At 36.9% G+C, this 20,210-nt stretch overlaps 1 protein-coding gene across 5 annotated transcripts in view; it reads left to right on the top strand.

The window, feature by feature from the left end:
* Positions 1–20,210, top strand: part of CLSTN2 (calsyntenin 2) — a 461,620-nt gene that overhangs the window by 359,632 nt on the left and 81,778 nt on the right. For all 5 annotated transcript variants that reach the window (XM_075099250.1, XM_075099252.1, XM_075099254.1 and 2 more), the window contains 2 exons: positions 5,281–5,430; positions 18,898–19,083. In XM_075099250.1, coding sequence (XP_074955351.1) covers positions 5,281–5,430; positions 18,898–19,083 — 336 coding nt within the window. The remainder of the gene's footprint in view (positions 1–5,280; positions 5,431–18,897; positions 19,084–20,210) is intronic.

The following is a 20,210-nucleotide window of genomic DNA, read 5'->3' as shown; positions in this document are numbered from 1 at the left end:
TCAGCCAGCTCTTTCAACACCCTCAGGTGGACAGTGTCAGGGCCCATTGATTTGTAGGGGTCAGGCTCCTGTGGTAATTATATCCTAACTCTTCCTTCACAGATGTTGGGTCAGTGTTTCGATCAATCAGCAATTTATTATAGGAAAAATAATAAACCGTATTAAGCTTCCCATATGCAACCATTTTTGACCTTGCTGGCCCTCTCAGCTTCTTGCTTTTCCCAGTCGAGTTGTCACTAGGAAAAAGCACAGACCTTGACACTGAGTTTGGGAGAAGTGTTGGGCTGCATTAAAAATGTGTTGAAGATCCTCCCTCCCATTCACTGCTTACTTCCGATAATAAAAAATAGTAACTCTGTCTTTCAAGGACTTCAGCAGTCCCATATTGGCATCACCTTGTAGGTAAGAGTCCTTGTTATTGATATTCATGTGTGCACACTTGTGCAGAAGTTCAAAATGGAAATGCCTGTGCTCCCAGAGCTTTCTTCCCCAGAACAAGCACCCTGTGTGCATACCCAGCAATGCTCTGATTTATCTTTCCTAACAGAAGCATTTAATCCATGTTGTATGTAGGAAGGCAATACTCTTTGGAAGTTAAATCTGATTTTTGGCCAAATTGGAAATTAAAAGCGTGCATGGAGCTACTGTTTTCTCTAAGCAGTCATTTTCATCTTGGGATGTTTTACAGAAACCGTTTTCTCCCATTCAAAAAATATTCATCTTTATTTGTGCAGTTCTTGCACAATGCACAGCTGAGCATCAGAAGGTAATAAACTGTTAGCATTGTAAATGACATCAGGGAAAAAGCCATCTTGTTATAATACATTGGGAGGCAAATATTCTGTATAGTAGGTATAATCATAATGAGTATGGTTGTGTTTAAGTAACTGAGGTCAGTTGGCACAATAATCTTTTGCCAGAGAAATTGCACAAAGGATTTTTTAGAGAAAGTGGGGATTTGGAAGTAGAAGTTTATGTGCAATTCCCTAGAAACTTTTCCTCTCTATGGATTTTTTTTTCTAATTGTGAGATTTCCCATGTTGTCATAAAAGGAAGTTCTCTGTGTTTTGGTTTGAAACCATTATTTTTCCAGAGCTCCAAGTGACTTGCCAATATTGGGCTGGTTACTTACACAAGTTGCAGGTGGCTTCATAATTTCATACCAGGTTTGCGGCAGATACCATGGATAAATAATACACTGAGATTAGCATGATACAGAGCAGGACTTTCTATTGCTTATTGCTTTTTAGTTCCTATCACACAGTGCAGCTGGCTCATGAGTGATCATGGGTTTCTTACAGAGGCATGATCAAAGGCATGTGAAGTGTTCACAATCCTTGGTAACATCTTTGTCCTCATGTGCCCGGGACCTGCTTTTCAGCAAAGCCAATGAGAAATTCACTGATTTAAATGTGACTTTAAAGCCTGCCATGAATAATTGATATAAGGTTGTAATACTTGCAGTTTCTTAGTCATGAATTCAATTAATATTTTTTGATCCGTTTGTTCACCAAAAGGACAATGCTGCCACAATCAACAGTAATTGCAGTCTAATTTGCAATTTTTTTTAGATAATGGTAATTGCTTAAACCCACCGGGATTAGAGACAGAGTTAGGATAGATGGTTGCACTTTTATTTTGTGACAGAAATATGTTGATTAGTTCCAACACATTTCGCTGCTGAGAATGTCTCTCTATGCCAGCTGATATAAACTTTCTCTGCTGCAAATTCTTTGGCATTGTGCCCATTTTTGTCAGCTATAGGATGATTAAAATAGATGTATGAGATGCCTGTGACTGCCTGTTAATACTGTGCTAATTAGGATTTTGTTTATAGGGTTTTTTTACCCCTTTGTGACAAACAAATCTAGGCTCTTGAGTCTTCTGCAAGTTATGATTTTTTTTCTGCTTTTCAGTATCATAAATGTGGACTTTTATTGCCCAGAAAGAGTATTTAACCAGGTGCTTAGAATCAAATCTAAATATTGCAGAGGGCCCCAAAAGTAGGTGGTGAGGAAAACATGCCCTTGTCAGTCCCAGATGGTGGATTTTTTTTCACCACCAGCCTATGAAACTAACTACAAACACAGGCCTTTAGAAAGATGAACATGCTATTCCATCAGCTTTTTCCTTTTAGCAGATCATTGTCTTTTTAGGCAAAACTTATTTCTTATATCTAGATCAATCCATGGAGCATTTTGTTGTTTTCAAATAATATATTATACATCGGGGAACATCTGCAGAAAGGGAGAGAGAACCTGCCAGACACTGGCAGTGCGCAGTCTACTTCACATCACCAAGTTGTCTGAGGCATAAGTGGATACGCACCCAGCACTGGCAGCATTCAGTTCTGGGTGTAGCTTTTGTAGCTTCGGTTGACTTATGGTCAAATACAGCTTCTGGTGGCTCTTGGCAGATGGGAATGTTGAGCTGCCATTCCTATGAGCACACTCAAGTCAGAGGCCACTCATGTAACAATGCTAGCCCTCATCAGTTGTAAGAGTTAGGATTTTCAGTTTTATAATTCTTATACACACAGGAAGTAAATACGGAATTTAAGGGGTAATTACCATAGTAAATTAGTCAAGTCTTTCCTTGTTGTTGTGACTGCTCCAAAATAAAGTGAAAGACAGCCATAAAAAATGGAAGTCTGTATCAAACTACCCCCAAAACTGACCCTGAAGAAACAGAGGTGTAAATGTGTTTGTCCTCAGGCAGAATTTTTATATTCTTGTTGTCACTTACCTCTTGGTTTGTGGTTTTTTTGTGTGTGTGTGTGTTTTTTTTTTTTTAATCTGTTATAGCTCTGGTTATTTCCAGGAAAATGCAGAGATTTAGAAAGACTGAAAAAAATAATTTCATGGCCTAGTTGTGAACTGTGCAGAAAAGTACTTCTCCCATTAAATTTTTTTAATGTTATAGATTACCTTTTTATTTATTGGTGAGATGTAAATAAAAATTCTCAGTCTACTGTCTCTAAAACTTTAATTAGTCTGTATTTATAGTGCTTCCCTTCTGTGTCTACTTTTTAATCATATTGATTAAATTTTAAAATAACAAAGAAGCATCAGAGGTACCAAAACCAAACAGAATAATTAGGAAGTCAATAAACTATCAGATAACATCTACAAGACATCCAAATGACCTTCCAGAATAACACCTAATAGTCCAAATCTTTGTAGTCCAAATCTTAAAAGACCACAATGAAATACAAATCTTGGAAGAGGAGATGTAGTGAAATGTAAATATGCTGTGATGATTTATAAATCTTAGAGGACAGTTAATGTGCCATGCAAATTCTATCAGTCTGCTAACGTAGATTCAGACATTTTTTTATTTCTTGAGAATTATCTCTGCTGATCATGGACTGAAATAATACAAAGGAGAACCACATAGGGAAGTATAAAGATTCATGTAAGAAATAATATAATGCAGAAGGGAAAGAACAGCTGAGCAGGTATTAAATAAATAATTAAGTACACAGTGGCAATTTTTCATTAAATCCTCTTAGACAGGCACTAATCAAGCAATTCAAGATTGTAAAATGGGTAGATTAAATTGTTTTGCCAATTACTAACTCAAAAATAATGAAGTAGTTGCTACCATTATTACAGTTGTTTTTGTGATGGGAAGAGCTATCTACATGGCAGACTTGAAAATGCCTGGCAAGGTGAGGTACCTGAGAGGGAGAACCAAGGAAGCTGTAGGACACGGTACTGTTCCATAATAGCCTTTAGCAGGTCATTTTGCTTCTCCATTTAAGACAAAAATAGGGACTGGACTAGTCCGCCTCTGTGCCCTGCTCAGAAAGGGAGGGGTAAACACTCAAAGTCAACAGAAAATGGGGTATTGGGCCTGATTTATAGCTGCAGATGGAAGGGTCTATTTAAACTACAAATTTTGAACCAGAAGACAGTGAAAATTACAAAAGCAGCCTTCCTTCAGCCCTGACCTGAAAAGTTTGACATTAGTTTCAATTAAACTACTAAAGTTGGCTTTTATGTAGTAGTAGTCAGAAAAGCATTGGGCTCTGACAAGATAAGGAGCATGCATCAGAGACAGACACCTGCTCAGTCTTTATTTGTCAAACTAATGCAGGTTTAGTGAAAGACTTCTTTCAGAAGTTTCATTTGACTGCATTCACCTGTGTCTCATTCATTTGAATTAAAAAAACACACCCAAAACCTCAAACAGTGCCAGCACACCTAGCAACAGATACTTACCAGCACCTGTGGAAATCAGATCACCACATTTGACTAAATTCCAGGATTTGGGTACTCCCCATTCCAAATTTAGCCCAAAAAAACTTCATTTTGCAGATCCATGCTTGAAAGCAGTTGTTATGTGTAGCATTGATCCAGAGTAAGTTTGTTTCCTAAATTCTAGAACAAACATTCTCATTCAAAGTAATGGTATAGAAAACAGCCCTGAGCAAAAGTGTGAAACATACTAAACAATTTCAAGTTTCAATTTGAGCAAGAAGTGCATTTCAGTGGAAGTGGACAGAATTAAAATGCTGAACTCACTAATTACAAAACCATACATCCTCCACAGTAATCTTCCAGTCTTGCAGGAAATACTGAGAAAGATCTTTCCCTTTCCTTGTGAAAGTTGTAATGTCTTTCTTCCCAAAACAGGTAATTTGTCATCTTTATATATGTGTCAGGTTCAGCAGATAATCCCTGTTATTGCTGAGTTTTATTTTCCATGTGATAACTCTGTGCTGTCATATCAAATATTGCTAAGTGTTCTAATGTAAAAGGTGATTCTGGTTTTCCCCCTCCCCAATTTTTAAAACCCAGGGGAAGACGTTAAAGGGCTAAAAATCTCTCTAACTTAAAGGGTAATAGCTTAAGGGGAAAAAAGGAAGATACTTAGGCTGGGCAGGTATTCAAAAGTGGATCTCAGAAATGTGGCTGCCATGTTAAAGCAGTGTATTCTGGGAAGATGTAGAAAATGAGGTTTCACCTAGTCATACTTTACATTTCAAGATGTAACTGCTAATTAGTCTTATGGTCTTTAGAAAATGTTGTTGAGCAGATGTTTTTTAATATAGACATGCCTGGATTATAGCCATAGCATTTATATTTGCATTATTATTTATCTGCTGGATTGAAAGAAAATAATTCCCATTCTTCATAACAGTCCTGCCTGTGGATGTCCCATGCACTTCAAAGAGCTTTCCTGTCACAAAGGATCCAGTCAAGACCCAAACGTTATAGTCTGCATACGCTTAGCAAAGAAGTAATTTCTGAATGTTGTCTTATGTTAATTCTATAGGTAACATCAGAAACACCGAGAAACTGAACTATGATAAACAGCACCAGTATGAGATAATGGTAACAGCTTTTGACTGTGGGCAAAAACACGCAACGGAAGATGCCTTAGTAAGAGTTAATGTCAAACCAGTGTGCAAACCAGGCTGGCAAGGTAAGGTTTAATAGTTCATATATTTTAATTTTTCATTTAAATCTTTCCACCTCACAGTAAAGAAACTAGGGCGTTTATTGCAGTGGTATAGAAAAGTGTTGCTATTTCTTATGCTTACTTCATTCCAAACTTTTAAAAAGTGGACAAGAATCCCATGTTTGTTTACATTTGCTGTGTTTCTTCTCTAGTCAGAACAAAGAACAGATTAGAAAAAAAGACAAATTTCTGTTCTAATCAGCTATTTTATGATTCAGTCAGAATATACTGAAAGGTTAAAGTGCTTCTCATTTGCCTTTTTCTTACTATTCCTTTTTTTAAAAGTTTTGAAGCCACCATGACAAGGTACTTTTCCCATGTATGCCAGAGTAGTTCAAATTATCTTGTTCCAGCTACAGAATTGGCTTTCGTGTGCATGCATGGGTCAAGGCACACTCAACTGGCAGTGGGAGTGAAAGGCACTTTTTTCCTGATTGCTGTCTTCATATTGAGACTTTTCAGTAGGAACTGATTTTCTAAAAAGGTTGCAAGGATCTACAGTCTACTGTCTAACATGGAAGAAAACCCAGCTGGTAATGTACTAGGAAGATAGATATGCTGCAAATAAGGAACTAAGATGAATGTGAGGGCTGGATTAGGAAGAAGCCAACTGGATGTAAACACATTATACAGATGTCATTCAGAACTAACCTGACCTTCATAACCGTAATTTTTAAAGAGAATGATTGAGAAGGAAAAGAATCAGTTTGGCTGTTGTACTTGAAGGTAAATTTGCAGACTGACATTTAGAAGGAAAAAATGGCTTTCTTTGTAAAATGAGAAGTCCTGGTCGAGAGGATCTTGTAATGAAATAAGTGTGCAATATCATGATTCCATTTTCACAGGCCTCACTTAGAGCATAACCACATTTTAACTTTTCAGAGATGCACTAGTTCCCCACCCACCTGAGTATTTTGAAGAGCATTTTTGTTAAAAAATAGAATAGCTATGGACTATTTCCACATTTTCTAACTGATCTTATTGTCTAAAACAGCATGATTTATTCTATAAAACCAATATGGCCTCTTTACACTGTAGAAGTGTTCTGTTTACATTTTATGGAGTCATCTCATAAATTAAATACTCCCAAATTCTAGCTTGGAATTTGTATTAAAATGGATGCAATTGTTGATTTTTAACTTCTGTATAATTTCTATTTAGCTATTTTATTGATTGAATAATTTTTGCAAAGATATCTTAGTAATGGTGTGTTTATATTGTCCAATTTTCATATTTATTTCATAGTTAAAGCATCAGTTATAGGACAGATGGTCATTGCTGGTCCCATTAGGTGCGCATAGACACCAGGTAGCCAATAAAAGTAATAGAAAGTACCTCAAATAAGGTTTGGGTTGGCTTTTTTATGCTTTATTCATCTTAGATTATGTGAAGTGTTTACAAGGTATTTAAATTTTTAATGAAAAACTGGAATTCAACTATTACTTTATGCATGAAAATTTTTGTTCTCTTTTAGAGGTCAGAGCTGTAGATGGCTGGTCATTTGGTTAATACTAGGTATGTAATAAAAGGCCACCGGCTTTTTATTTTTAGTGTGATGGTGAGAAAATAGACAGAGAAAACAGCATATATAAAGCAACAACTCCTCAAAAAAGAATGCAATACATAAGAAAGTCTAAAGTATCTCAGAGAGGAAAGGATGTGCTTTGATAGCATTCATTATGCTTGAATTTGGGCTTTTGGTTTATTTCTGTGGCAATTTAGCACAGTTTTATGATGGTCTTTATCATAGGAAGATAAAAATATGTAATAGCTCAATATGTTCTGCTGTAGCATATTCTATGTCATCCATGGAATTGGGCCTTTCCATGTGTCAAACAGGTGACTGCTTCACTTCATTGGCATGTCTCCCAATCAAGTGGCACAAATTGCAAGTGGACAGCATTTGCCTACTCAGGGTATAAGGTCTTTACATAAAGAACTAGGTAGATACAACTTTAGTACTTAATTAATAAGTCATTAATTATCATTTTTAGATAAGCTGCAAAATAATACTTCCAGAAATGCCAACATTTCTCTTAAAGAGATTTTTTAATGGCTGCTTATTTTTAAAGGTGAAGATAATCACATAGGTGATGTTTTCTACTTTAAGCCAACATCTGTAAAAGTTAACTGACCCTAGGGGGAAAAAACCATATAAGCAAAACTTACTAACAGTATTTCCAGTACCTAAAAAGGAACTCTGGAGACTGGAAATGGAGGATATTTATAGTGTTCTTTCTTCCCTGTATCTGTCAGTCTGTGATCTCCCCACAAAGAGGCAGACAGCAGGTATGCTCCATCTTCTTTGAAATAATGATATAGTTGAGAAGATTGGATATCTAAGGGAGGTACAATAATGCTTTGCCTGACAAAAAAGATATTTGGAGCCTTTGGTTATAAAATGTAGAAGTTGCTAAAATACCATATTATTTTTTTTTCTTGTTCTTCAGTGTTAGGTTAAACAAAAATACTCAGAATTTCAATTTATAGCATTGGCAGTTAGTTCTTAGAAGTTACTGGCTTTAGTAATCTGAAATATTGTGAAGTTCTTTGTGACCGTCATGAATAGAGATTGTAGTAGCCTAATGCAAATTCAGTGTTAAAAATTTCAGTGCAATAAATTTCAGTGCAGATGCCCTTCAAATATCCTCCATTGTGCAGGGCCAGGTACAGGGAAGAATAGATTTATGTAAAACAATTTATAAAATTTTTCCTGTTTCTAGAGGCTGACTCTACAACTGACATGTACAGCAGAGCAAAGACGACTCAACAAGCCAAGGTGCTATCCTTTTAAAAATATTCCCTTCAGCTAATAGAATTTAACTTTCCATTAAATCTAGAGACTACTTCCCTACTCTTTCAAGATGGACATTAATATACAATCAGCAAGCATTTCCATACAGACATTTTCAGCAAACAAGCCTCTACTCTATTAAGAGGCTACTTTACAAATAAACTTGATCCAACCTTACAAACCATTCTGAGCAGACTACTCTGAAATGTTATTAGTACCCTAAGCAAGCTAAAAATGTAAATCAATGAACTGAGTTAATTCTTAATCAGTTACTTTAATTGGAAGTTCTCATTAATGAGCTTTGTCAACTGACTTTCACAGCTATGCTACAAGTTCTCTTCATGCTACCTGTGTTAATTCCCATGATTTTCAAACAGTGGAGTGATCACTTACTGACAGGTAACTAAAGAGACCACATTATAAAGAAAGCTAGATGAGGGTACTTCTGACACTATAGTGGGTACATCTGCAGTTGAAGTTATTCCTATTTTTTTGTTTAAAAAATTTTTTTAACACAGTGGGTTTCCATACTAAGATAAATTTCATTATCTTCAGCACATTCCCTGGCATTCTGTCCATTCCTCCAGGGCGCTGCCACAGAGCAGACACTGCACTTTTTCCTGTGGATTCACTTCCGGTGTCTTCTTTTTCACTACAGTATTTTTAATGCCACAAATACTGATTTCTGTAAAGTTAGTTCTGCCTTATTCAAAGCAGGATAGACAGACTTGTGGCAAAAGAGTATTAAATATCCCTATAATATTTTCATTAAAAAAGATGAGATGAAATAAGAGTCAAAAACCTGTAATCTAGACCATGTTTCCTGTAGCTAATTTATGGTATCATAATACTGTATTTTCTCGTTTCCACTACTTTTAAGAACAGTCTTCATAAAACTGAAGTTACTGTCCCCAAAGTGGGATAGAAAAATGGAAGTAAAATAAAACAATGTGCTGAAAAATGCAAGATAGCAGAAAGTTGAAAACAATTATTCCTGTACCAACTGGTCTGGTGAATAACGTACTACATGGGGAGAAAATAAAGAGCAGCTCAGCCTCAAGAAAATGAAGGGCAGAACCACGTTCCAAAATCTTAAAATGTTTTGAGACTGCTAGAGGTCTGCTCAACTATTGATAATTAAATCAAAAGTCAGGTTGCTCCCTAAAATGCCATTGATTTCAGACAGGAAGCAGTTAAGGCATAAAACAAAGAGGTCCTCTAAACCAATCAGCCCCAATAAGTATCAGAGGACTCTAACTTTGAGACAAGCAGGAAGGTTGAATGTGTTCCTTGGGGACATAAGTATGTAGCAAAGACAGCAGTCCAAAAAATTAAGTCACATTGCCTCCTCTGACCAAAGAGGACTTAATTTTTTTCCGCCCAATTTAACATGGCCCCTGCATAAGCAATGATCACTAACCTCCAATTTAAGAGAAAATTAGGACTCTGATTAGAAAACAGGATTTCACAGCATCCATCCTGAAGAGTTTTAATAATTTGAAAATACTTCCTACACTTATTTTCAAGTCCTATGACCTCCTATACACACAACCCAATTACCTGAGGTAACAATATAAAGTAGAATTTCCTTAAAAATTCATCTTAAAAAAGTTCAATGTCTTTCCACTTTTCTTAAAAACAGTTTTGAAACAAAATTTTCTCTTTATCTAATAGACTACAAAAATATTTAATTAGAGTAGTTAATATATCAAATATATTTCTTGTTACTTTTTTTAAGGCATGTAGGGCTCACTAAAGTGACCTAGGCCTTTGCTACTACAAAAAGGTACATTCTTACCAGCTCTTTAATGTTCATTCAGAAGCCATGTACAAGTCAGATCAGCTTGCTTTTCCTGCTGAAATATAATCTCTTCTGTTCAGAGAAGGGCAGGACCTTCTCTTTTAGTAGCAAAGTGATCTTAGATCACTTCTGAGTCAACATTCTTCATAGATGCTATTTGCAGTAGATGCTGAGTGATTTTAGAATGGTATTCATGTGGGCTTTCTAGTAAAATCCAATTACCGAGGTAAACCAAGACAGTATTGGCTTTTGAGCTGTCAGTGCTTTTAACAAGGAGCAATATGATTATTAAAGCAATTGGTTATTTGGAGGAGGGTTGTCAAGTGCAGAAACCTTTCTTATGAGAATAATATTCTTAGTCTTCAGGAAACATTTAAAAGCCCAAATATTTTCTGCAGTAAACAAATTATTTTCCATTCTTGTTCACATACCTTACAGCTTAAAATGTAATGCTGTGTTATCTTAGCTACAAGATATTTCCCCATATTTTTAAATTTTTTTTTTTTTTTGCAAAGCAGGGAGCCTTTATGCCAGTCTAATCTTGGATGTGCATACATTAGCTGTACATACATTAGCTATACACCCTTAAAACAAGGTAATCATAACAAAATGCTTACACTCAGCTGTTAACTTGAATGGCACCATTTTAGAATACCTACTCTTTAAATACCCATTTCAGACCTTTGAAAATTAATTGAACCTCTGAGTAAGTTTGTCTTAATTGAATCAGCTCTTTTTCCATGGGCCATTTTTCAGTGGTTACTCACCAGTGTGCTGAAGTTCCTGGGCATGAACTGGTACTTAATAGCACTACTACAAGGAAATATTTCTATAACACCAGTTCCCAAGATCATCTTACTCTAGGCTTGGGATATTGTCTTTCAATATTGTCTTCCAGTGTAGAATTGCCTTCCAGTTTTGTCACTAGCAGAAGTAATTAACACAGTCCTGGTTTTGTGCCAAGACCGTTAATGGAAATATCAAATAACAATACCAAGGCAGATTCACATGGATCTTTGCTAGTTAGATCCCTGTGTACCATGAACTTTTCATTTTCAGAGTAACCCATTATTGCTCTCTCTTTAGGCAGTTCTGTATGTGTGTTACAGTTGAAATACTAAAGCCTGTCTTTTTCATCTTAACTGATACTAGAAACCATTCATTTTAGACCTATTTAACTAGATTCTTTTTTCCATATACCTCTGTGGAAGGTCACTCGTTTGTTCACCTTTCTGCATTTACAACTACAAAAAGTCTTTCCTTTTTTTAATTTTCACTACGAGATCTCCATGAGCTTCACTAGGGCAATTATCATTTCAATGAGAAATGTCTTACCTCTGAGATGTAGCTGACAGCTGGTGGTTCCATTAACATTTCCTCTGCTCCAAAGTTAAAGCACTACAGTATATTCAGTTAGGTTTGAAGCTTTTCTGTCTGATTTTTCCCCCCCTCTGCATGTAAAAGCTTCTACATATTATCCCACCATGGGCTTAAAAATTGAAGACTTTCCACATAGGTTCCAACATCCTCACTTCAACTGATTTTAGTAACTACTCCATGTATTGTTTCAGAGTCTGTCCTTTGGAATTTGAGAAGTTCTTTGTATACTCCTCAGTAGAGAAATCTCTTGGAATACCAGGATCCAAACACTAGTCATAGCCCTCATTCTCCAGGATAACTAGGAAGCTGCCTTTTCCTATACTGACATCTTTTTGTGGTAGTTCATCCTTCTGAAACCATTAGAAGTCTCTAACCACATCTAAACCTGATGCCAAGGAGCAGCGAGAGCAAAGCTACTCCCTAAAGGAAGGCAAGCGAGGAACCAGTTGTAGTAAGAGAGTTGGCAGAGCCTTCATCACCAAGGGCCAACCCCTCACCCAACTGAGGCAAGCAGGGCAGACCCAGAGACGGCAGGTTGATTCAGCCACAAGCCCAGATCCTCAGGCATGTACATGCTGAGGAGGCAGATCCCACAAAGTCAATCCTTAGCATCAGGTCCATAGGGATGAGGCCAGACTGTCAGCCAGAAAGCCAGTCCATGGGTTGACTCTGAATAAAGGGACCTTACAGCCAGAGCTGTGGACTGTGGCTGAGCTGGAGACCAACACTCCTACAGCACCATAGGTCAGGCTAGGACTGAAGTGCTGGGGCTAAGCTTAAATAAGAGCTCCTGGCCCATGGGTGCTAATGGGGGCCCCAGGTGAGGCTTATGGTGGCTCATTAGGGCTTATTAGGGCACGTGGGGTTCTGATACCCAGTTTGCTGCAGGAAATACCTATTATTATTCAAATGCAGTCTCACGGCAAGTAAAAATTTAACCTAGGCTGTTGTTTTCTATTTTTTTTTAGATTCTTGTATGTTTATTTGGCATAATTAGGCACCATTAGGAGTTGCGGTTTTATCACTCAACGAAATATTCAGTGTCACTAGTTCAGGCACAACTGCTATTCCATTATGGTTCATTAACTCCTGCAACAATAGACTTTACCACTATCCTGCAGTAGCCCAAATTTCTGTCTCTCTCTTTTTTGTTGTTTTTTAAACTATTAGCATGCTGCAGAAAGAAAAGGTGTGTATCGATGTTTCTTTATGCTTATGGGGTCTGTGTTTAAATCTCTTAGCCAACTACCGTGCCTTAGAAGGGCTCTGGAAGTTATTTTGAGTCTTCTCTTTTCTATGGATTGGCTTTAACTGAGTCAGACTTTCTGATTATCATTTCCTTAACAAATCACTCGTCATATTTAACATGCTTAAATTTATATGTGGCACCACATTTAGCAGTCCTGTCATTTGTATGTTACTATCTTGTAGATTAGCTGCCAAACATAGAAACATTTATTAGGGTTTGGGTTTTTTTTAAATTTTGTTATATGACTAGTGGTGCTAGACATGAAATGATCTTTTTTCCCCTAACAAAAATGAACAAAACTTTAAGGATTATTTTGCAGTGTTGCTTAAACACAGTCATATTTTATGTATACATGCATATGTGTGTATGTATATATGTATTCATAGATGTGTATTTACATATGCATATTATATACATATATATGTTAATTTTAAAAGAGGGGGAAATATAATTTAATAAATATTTTCCTAAATGGTATTTATTTGAGTTACTAAACACAGCCAAGAGGCGTGATCCCAGCTGATAGTTAAATCTTGTTTCATTTTTGGCATAATTTCTACCAAATTTCCCTAGCACTGCCAGCAGTGGTGGGAGCTGTGGCAACCGTTATAAAGCTCCATACTTGTTTCCCAAGAGATAAAGCATTTTTTTCTGTCAGTGGTGACTGCTTGACCCTTTAAAACTTAGAAAATTGTTTTTAGAAAATTATATTCTAGGTAGCACACAGTGACATTAATGGATCTGGGAAGTAGCATTCTGCTGATGCTTGCTAGCTGATCTGTGGCCAGTTAACTAGGGGGCATCCTACCAAATTTGCCCCTTTGCAAAACGATCCATTTCAAGATGAGAAACTGCTTAGACAACCTGAAGAGACCTGGTTATTTTAAGTAGTTCAGGATCTTCACAGAAACAAAATATTTGAGAAAGGGCCAGACACACATGCGCTACCAGTCTTCTAACTTTCCTTCTGAGAGGGCAAGGCATGGCAGATGATCCAGTTTCACATTAATTATATACTTTAAAATTAAAATAATAATGTTAAGTCAATATTGTTCACCTGTAATCTGTGTCAAGAAACGCCATTCAGAATTTCTTGAAAGCTCAGTACAAAGGCTGAGATTTCCTTTTTTGCCAGTAAAAATTTTCTTTTTCAGAAGTTTTGAGGAGGGTTAGTCAGGAAATGGGGGAACAGAACAGATAAGGTGATTGCTTTGTGTGTCTTGGGGTTTTGGTATTTTTGCCAAGTGGGAAATTAAAATCCTTTGGGTTATTTTTTTGTGTTAGATTGGCACAATTTCTAAGTACATAAATACAGAGAGGGTGCTGCCCAAAAGAAAATACGCAGGAATTGTTACTCCGTGTTTCACTAAAAAAACTTTTTATCTTTAGTTCAAAGTAGAAATTCAAGTATCAAAGCGTGTACTTTTTGGAAATGTCTTCTGGCCATTGATCATTCTCATTTGGAGAATGCCTAACTGTACAGCAGGTATTTATCGAGGTGGCTGTAGCATATGATATTCTAGCAACATGTGCACTTTGAAGTAAATTCATGGATTCATGGTCTTAAAAGAAAACTGTAGTTTTGTGAGGACAGTGCACTGCTCTTGCAAATATCATTGTACAGCATCTAGACCTGCCTGGCTACTGCTTTTAAGATACAGTGCGTTTCATAAATCATGAAAATAAGTGTACTTTTGGCAAAACTACAGAGACTTTTTTAGTCTTGTTTGAAATGCTTTGTGTATACTGATATTTTTATTTATTCTAGATTGTTTCGGTTTTTTATATTAACAGAGAGGAAAATGTTTAATAAAAATGTACTTCAGCAAAGCTGTGAAATGTATAAGTTTAAAAAAAAAAAGCGAATAACCTTTAGCCAAGTATCCAGCCTACATAGACAGGACAGATGCAAAGATATTGTAGAGGAAACAGATCTACCAATTACATTGCTCTGGGAACCTTATGTTCCAGCTGTTAGGTAGAGATGCTGCAGAGGCTCACCAATAGCACTACATAAATTTTTTCTTGCATTTAGCTGCCAGGATGCACATCTTCAGTCCAACATGAGAGACATTTTGCATTTCACTGGCATTGTAGGAGCTGTGTTAATTACCTTGCCATCATTTTTAATGTCATGAGGTGGAATCAAAGTTCATGGCCACACACATGTAGGAGGAGACATGAATCAGGTCATATGTCCTCTGCACAGTGAGTGCCATGCTCCTTCAAGGGAAAATGAGATTAAATCATTCTTAGTGTCATCAAGCATTAGAAATGGTTAAAATATTTTTAATATATGGATTACAAGGAAAGACAGTCATGTACAAAACTGTTAAGTGTAGTGGTCAAGTAAAGACTTTATCCTTCTGTTAAAAGGAAAATTTATTTAGTTTACATAGTTGTTTTATAATTTATGAAATCTGAACCACAAACTTGGAATTGTGCTATTTACACTCTGATGTCCTGTTGTAGGTATAATCCAGCTAGGGCTGCCTTATACTGTCTGGAAGAGCTTTATACCACAAGTGGCAAGCAAAAGCCTGTTGAATTAAAGATCCAAACAAAGGCTGTGTTCTGCAGGACTAAACAGGGCTAGTTTTACTTTAGAGTTTCCAATGGGATTAGTCTCCCTCCCATACTGGGCAGACAGTGTTTACCGTTCTGTTTGCATTGTAAAGTTGTGTTGTCGCATGGTAGTTTGTGTCAAAGGAGAAACCATGTTGTTTGAATTTAGCTAATCTAGAACAACCTACCATTTCAGATGGGATTATATATCTTTTGACTGTTTGCATAACCCTAAACATGAGTCACATTTTAAGATACAGTTTTTTAAATATTTGAAATTCAGAGGCTTTCGTAGACTCAGGTGTCATAAGATTCATCCTCTGAGTCAGTTCTAGGAATCAAAAAAGTGCCACCACCTTCCTGGGGGGAAGGTACAGATCTTTTGAATGTGTCCAATACAGGATGAGAAAGAAAAATAATGATCTTCATCATATTCAAAACCAAATGAAACACGTGGGGTTTTTTCACAGTAAACTCTTCACACTGCCACTACTTCTTATTGCTTGTTTTAACTCTATGCACTTTCCAACATTACTAACTAGACTGGTGGTGAGTGAGATACAGAGGGTGCTGGCCTCATCTTCAACACCTCTAGGATGCTGAAATGCTGTGGGGGCAGGTACTATATAAATAAGTCAGTTGATTTGTATCAGAGCTATTGCTACCGTTAAGGACTGTCCAGATATCACAGGATAGTATCATTCTCCAGTATTGCCTTGTGCCTGCCTGGAAATGCCTTCTGCACAGAGCGGGACTCATGGGTGGACTTCCTAAATCTGCACTAAGTCAGTCAAAGAAGTGCTAGTGGGATTTAGGATGAGGATTGGTCTATGATGCTGCAGGGGACCAAGGTACAAAGACACTATTTCAAGTCTAGTTAATGTTTTACAGTTTAGAGCTGAGATAAATGCAGATGATTTAGAACATTTGGGGTTTATGATCTCTGTTTTTACCAAGTTGAAAGGTAATACTGTGAAATGAAACACCTCTTCTAATCCAGGGAACATTCATGTGGCAGAAACAGAGGTCTTCTATTATTCTTCCTTGTGCGTAGTGGCATTTTATTTAGCATGTTTTTTATAAGACATTCTTCATATAACTGGAGGTGAGCGTGCAGTTGCAGATATGTTACAGTTACTAACTCTACCACATCTCACATACACCAATGAATATATTTCATGAGTGCCAGTTAATTTGATATAGCTGAGAAATGGAAATGTGGCTAAAACCTGAAAGCTGCTGAGATAGTCAGAAATGTTTCAGATACATATGAGACTATTTTTCTTTTTGGGTAGAGGAATTTAATGTTTTACCTGGTCAATAAGAGACTATAAAGATCAATAATTCATATATTACAAGCATGCATACAAAACAGCAAATTATTTTACCTTAACTATCTGAAAGAATTTGCTGTTACTGTTTGACTGGAAAAATGTTAACCTTGAGTTTCTGGAAGGGATAGGGAACTTAAAACTGTTATTGTGATGATGTACCTTATATGATATTTAAATTCTAAGGGAACTGTTTAAGTTGACAATTGCAGACAAATTACACAACACCACAGGTCTAATCTAACTAAATATGGAATGAATAGGCTAAATATTATCACCTGAAAATTACTACTCAGCTGATGTGTGCACAGGCAATGAAGTAGTCATAGTTGTCTTTTAGTCAGTGATGTGCAAGTTCTAAAGATTTTAGTAAAAATAGCTACTAAACATACTTTCAGAATGTTCCATGGAGTTTCAGCTTCCTCTTGAGAACAAAATGCTACATGATTGCCATTTGTATTAAAAGTCATTAAGAAAATCTGAGAATTTTGAAATGCAGACCAGTACTGCCGGTATGCTAGCTCCTTTTTCTGGACTCTGAACTAATGATGATGTTCTATGTTTCAGAATGTTTGCTTCAGATTTTCTTGTAAATTTTTAATCCAGTTTAAGATAGTGGGAGAGAGCACCTTTTTTCAAGCTTTCTGAAAATGAGGTGTGTTGAAAAACACCGAACTCCTTTTCCCTCTAAAAGCATACATATATACACACACGCGCACACACATACACACAATTACTTTTCCTTCCACTGATAGTTAGAAAGAATGATTCTGTCCATTTGCTTTAAGAGATTTCATTGAATGCCAGGACCTAGATTTTTTCTATTTATGGAGTTCTCTTTTACCTAGACTACAAGAAGTTAGTGGAACTTCGGCTGTGTATGCAGGAGTACTTCTGTTGACAAATTTTACAGATACACAGATGTACACATTCGGTAGCAGAGTTGAATAGTTTTGTGACTTCAAAATAATTGACTGTTTGCATATCTCTATTAATGTGGCATTCTTATTTATGTTCTGTGGTAACTTGGCTGGAGTTGGCTGAAATGTATGAGAAAGATATGAACCTGTTAGGTCCAGAGGAGGGCCACAAAAATGGTCAAAGGGCCAGAACATTCCTCCTATGAAGAAAGGCTGAGGGAGTTGGGGTTGTTCAGCCTGGAGAAAAGAAGGCTCCAGGGAGACCTTACTGTGGCCTTCCAGTACTTAAAGTGGGCTTATAAGACAGACAGAAAGTTTTTACCAAGGCCTGTAGTGACAGGACAATAGGTAACAATTTTAAACTGTAAGAGGGTAGATTTAGATTGGATAGAAGGAAGCAATTTTTTACTCTAAGGATAGTGAGACACTGGAACATGTTGCCCAGAGAAGGTGTGGATGCCCCATCACTGTAAGTCTTTAAGGTCAGATCGGAAGGGGCATTGAGCAACCTGATCTAGTGAAAGGTGTCCCTGCCTGTGGCAGGGGGGTTGGACTAAGTAATCTTTGAAGGCTCTTTCCAACCCAAACCATTCTATGATACTATGAAAACATGAACTATAAAGATAGCTGAAATACATGTTTTTAATTTATGCTGCTTGTTTAGGTTTTCTCTGAAGCAGGTTGTGAACACCATAATTAATTGGATTTAAAAATTAAATGCTTCAGTTGAGAAGCATACTGGTGTGTATGGCATGCCCAGGTGGTTGCCTAAGGCAAGTGATAGTTTAAATGTTGTGGACTGTGAGACATCTGCATAAGCGAAACCACAGATTAGTCAGACCTGGCTGAAAGCATGAGTAGTCCTTTCAGCTGTAACTTTCTGTCATTATTACTTCACAAAATTAGTAAGACGTTTGAAGACAAGAAGTGGCACTACAGATATGTTATATTAGCTTTTGCTCACAGCCCAGTGAGACTGATGTATATAGCCTGGTCCTTGGAGATATTTGTTCTGTATCATAAAACTATGAAATCTGACCTAATTCAGTGCAGCTGACAACATCATCCCTGTGGAGCTAGCTTGTAGTCTGTCACAGGGACATGGACATTGGAGATCCAGAGTGACACCAATTAACATTGCTTGTCAGGATATGTATGTACTCCGTGCTTGAGTGACTCTAGCAGCAGTATTATTACTTAACTGAGCCTGACACTCTCATACAAAGAGGGGCAAAACCCAATTTTTTTAGGACAGTAACTTATTGATGCCAATTCAAAAACTTTTGGTTTTGTCTTAGACAGTGACCTTCGAGAACAATATGTCATTTAAAATTATACAATTCCATTCCCTTTTGTAATCACTCTTGGATGTTTTTGTTGTTTTTTTCCAGACTGGAACAAACGGATTGAATACAAGCCCGGTTCTGGCAGCATCCCTTTGTTTCCCAGCATTCATCTAGAGACGTGTGATGGACCAGTTTCCTCAATACATACCACCATTGAATTACAGACCAATTACATTGGAAAGGGCTGTGATCGTGAAACATACTCAGAAAAATCTCTGCAGAAATTATGTGGTATGGATATGGCTTTGAGTTGATACAATAATATTTTTCCAGATAAAGCACCCGTTCCTTGTTACCTGTAAGCACGCAATTAGCTCAGCTGGTTCATTTTGGATTGTAACAATGAAAATTAAGGGAGTGGTGAGATTTGACTGGTGCTCCATTCTTCTTTCCCATATTTTTTTCACTCTTTTTCATACCTTCTCCCTGCTTTATTTTTTTTTCTCTTCTGCTCCTCTTCCCTTCTCTATTTTCTCTCTTTCCTCATTCCACCTTTCTCACTCTTTCTTCCCTCTGGTAATAGTAGCGTGACAGTGTAGTGCAATTCTGGGTATAGATTTGCCATCATAGGAAGACCATAGGGCTTGATGAGAATTGAATCTCCATCTTGTGTTTCATTCTTCCTGACTCAGCTTTCTGTTCTGCTGCTAAGTACTGTGCCAGAGTAAAAACAAACAAAAAGTAAAGGAACATTTGGAGCAGTCACTTGAGCAAAAATATTTAAAGCCTGTGAATTTCAGAAAAAAGGTATCCTGGTGGAGAAAATATTTTCTTCCTAATTATTTTCTTCCCTTTCCTGTTCTTTGATAACTTGGTCTGAAAGATGCAAATTAATTTTGAAAGGTAGATTAAATACTTGAGGACACTGCTGTATTTTCGTGACTTTGAGATTATGTGTATGGCAAAGCAATGGCAGCACATTAAGCCATTTATCATTTGCCTTCTGAGACCTTCTGTCTTTCTTCCTCCTCCTCTAAAATCCTGTCTTCTTAGAGTCCTCATGTGAAGCCCTGATGGTGTAGAACACTGATTCCTATATTCTCCAAAATGTCTCTTTACCCGGCTTCTGTCTGAGCTACAGTAGCAAATGTACAGTTTTTTGTCCATTCAAATGTATGGATTTGGGTTTGTGGTGCTCTGTTGTATGGCTTATACTTGCCTTGATAACCACAAAACAGCATTGTGTGTTAAGATCAATATACTAACCTTTAAGAAATAATTTCGTAAATGAAAATTTTCAGCCAGTGTTACTAAATTATTAAAAATGGAGAGCCAATTCCCAGGGAAAAATAGCTTGCCGTTAAGGTTGCCAATTACCTATGGAGATCAGGAAGGTGAAGTAAAGTTGAGTGGGAGTG

This window comes from Phalacrocorax aristotelis, chromosome 7 (assembly GCF_949628215.1).
Source record: "Phalacrocorax aristotelis chromosome 7, bGulAri2.1, whole genome shotgun sequence".
Lineage (NCBI taxonomy): Eukaryota > Metazoa > Chordata > Aves > Suliformes > Phalacrocoracidae > Phalacrocorax > Phalacrocorax aristotelis.
This window is presented reverse-complemented; position numbering and strand designations above follow the sequence as displayed.